At 46.3% G+C, this 1532-nt stretch overlaps 1 protein-coding gene across 1 annotated transcript; it reads left to right on the top strand.

The window, feature by feature from the left end:
• Nucleotides 1-719: 719 nt before the first annotated feature.
• On the top strand, nt 720-1532 carry LOC309861592 (high mobility group protein B1-like). The gene is given in 2 exon segments (XM_082724624.1): nt 720-1091; nt 1093-1532. Coding segments are annotated over 2 exon segments (606 nt in total). The 5' UTR covers nt 720-836; the 3' UTR covers nt 1444-1532.

Genomic DNA, 1532 nt, shown 5'->3' with positions numbered 1-1532 from the left:
CCATTGCCTTCAGTATTGTCTACTCTCAAGCAGGTGTGAAGCTTAAAATGCCATTGTTTATCACAGACACACATCTTTTGGTCATGAGAATATTTAAAGTCCCTAGCCCAGATGACCCAGTTGTAATTTGGGCTTGTATCCAAATTCATTCATGTTTCTTTAGAGGACCTAGGGTGGCACAGATGATGTGGTCCTGGCAGTGGGTTCCTCGGTGTCCCCTTGTGAGGTCCACCACAAAATAACGACCCCACCAGGACATGTACTTACTGAAAGTTTCTATTTCTCACATTCCCTTTACACCCGTCTCACCTTTCTTTCTAGCTAGTGGTTCTCCATCCTCCTGAAAATTAACACCGCCAGAGAGCTTTTGGACAGCCTGATGTGCAGACCCAGCCCTAAACATACAGAATCAGAATCTATGGGGAAGGAGCCCAGGCAGGTCCGAGTGTTTTTCAAAATTTCTAAGGCAACTCCACTGAAGGGACAGGGTGGGGAAATGGTGCTCTAGGGGCACCGGGGTGGCTCAGCTGGCTCAGCCTCCAACTCCCGGTTTCAGCTCAGGTCATGATCTCAGGATCATGACATTAAGCCGTGCTCAGTGTGGAGTCTGCTTTGAGATTTTCCCCCTCTGCCCCTCCCCGCTCCAGCTTGCATGGGCTTGTGTACTCTATAAATAAATAAATACTGCTGTAGAAGACTATAAACCCACCTAAATCAGAAAGTTCCAGGTCGACAGCCACTGCAGTACATTGAGCTCCATAGCGACAGCGCCGGGGCAAGTGAGAGCCAGACGGGCACTGGGCGACTCTGTGCCTTGCTGAGGAAAATGATTAACCATGGGCAAAGGAGATCCTAAGACGCCGAGAGGCAAAATGTCATCATATGCATTCTTTGTGCAAACTTGCCGAGAGGAGCACAAGAAGCAGCACCCAGATGCTTCAGTCAGCTTCTCAGAGTTTTCTAAGAAGGGCTCAGAAAGGTGGAAGACCATGTCTGCTAAAGAGAAAGGAAAATTTGAAGACATGGCAAAGGCTGACAAGGCCCGTTATGAAAGAGAAATGAAAACTTATATTATCCCTAAAGGGGAAACCAAAAAAGAAGTTCAAGGATCCCAATGCACCCAAAAGGCCTCCTTCGGCCTTTTTCTTGTTTTGTTCTGAGTATCGCCCAAAAATCAAAGGAGAACATCCAGGCCTATCCATCGGTGATGTTGCAAAGAAACTGGGAGAAATGTGGAATAACACTGCTGCAGATGACAAGCAGCCTTATCAAAAGAAGGCTGCTAAGCTGAAGGAAAAATATGAAAAGGATATTGCTGCATACCGAGCTGAAGGAAAGCCTGATGCGGCCAAAAAGGGAGTCGTCAGGGCTGAAAAGAGCAAGAAAAAGAAGGAAGAGGAGGAGGATGAGGAAGATGAAGATGAAGAAGATGATGATGAATAAGTTGGTTCTAGCGCCATTTTTTTCCCTTGTCTATAAAGCATTTAACCCCCCTGTACACAACTCACCCCTTTTAAAGAAAAAAATTGAAA

Source organism: Mustela nivalis (genome assembly GCF_964662115.1).
Source record: "Mustela nivalis genome assembly, chromosome: 3".
Lineage (NCBI taxonomy): Eukaryota > Metazoa > Chordata > Mammalia > Carnivora > Mustelidae > Mustela > Mustela nivalis.
Note: the sequence above shows the minus strand (reverse complement) of the source record. Positions and strands in the feature narration are given on the sequence as shown.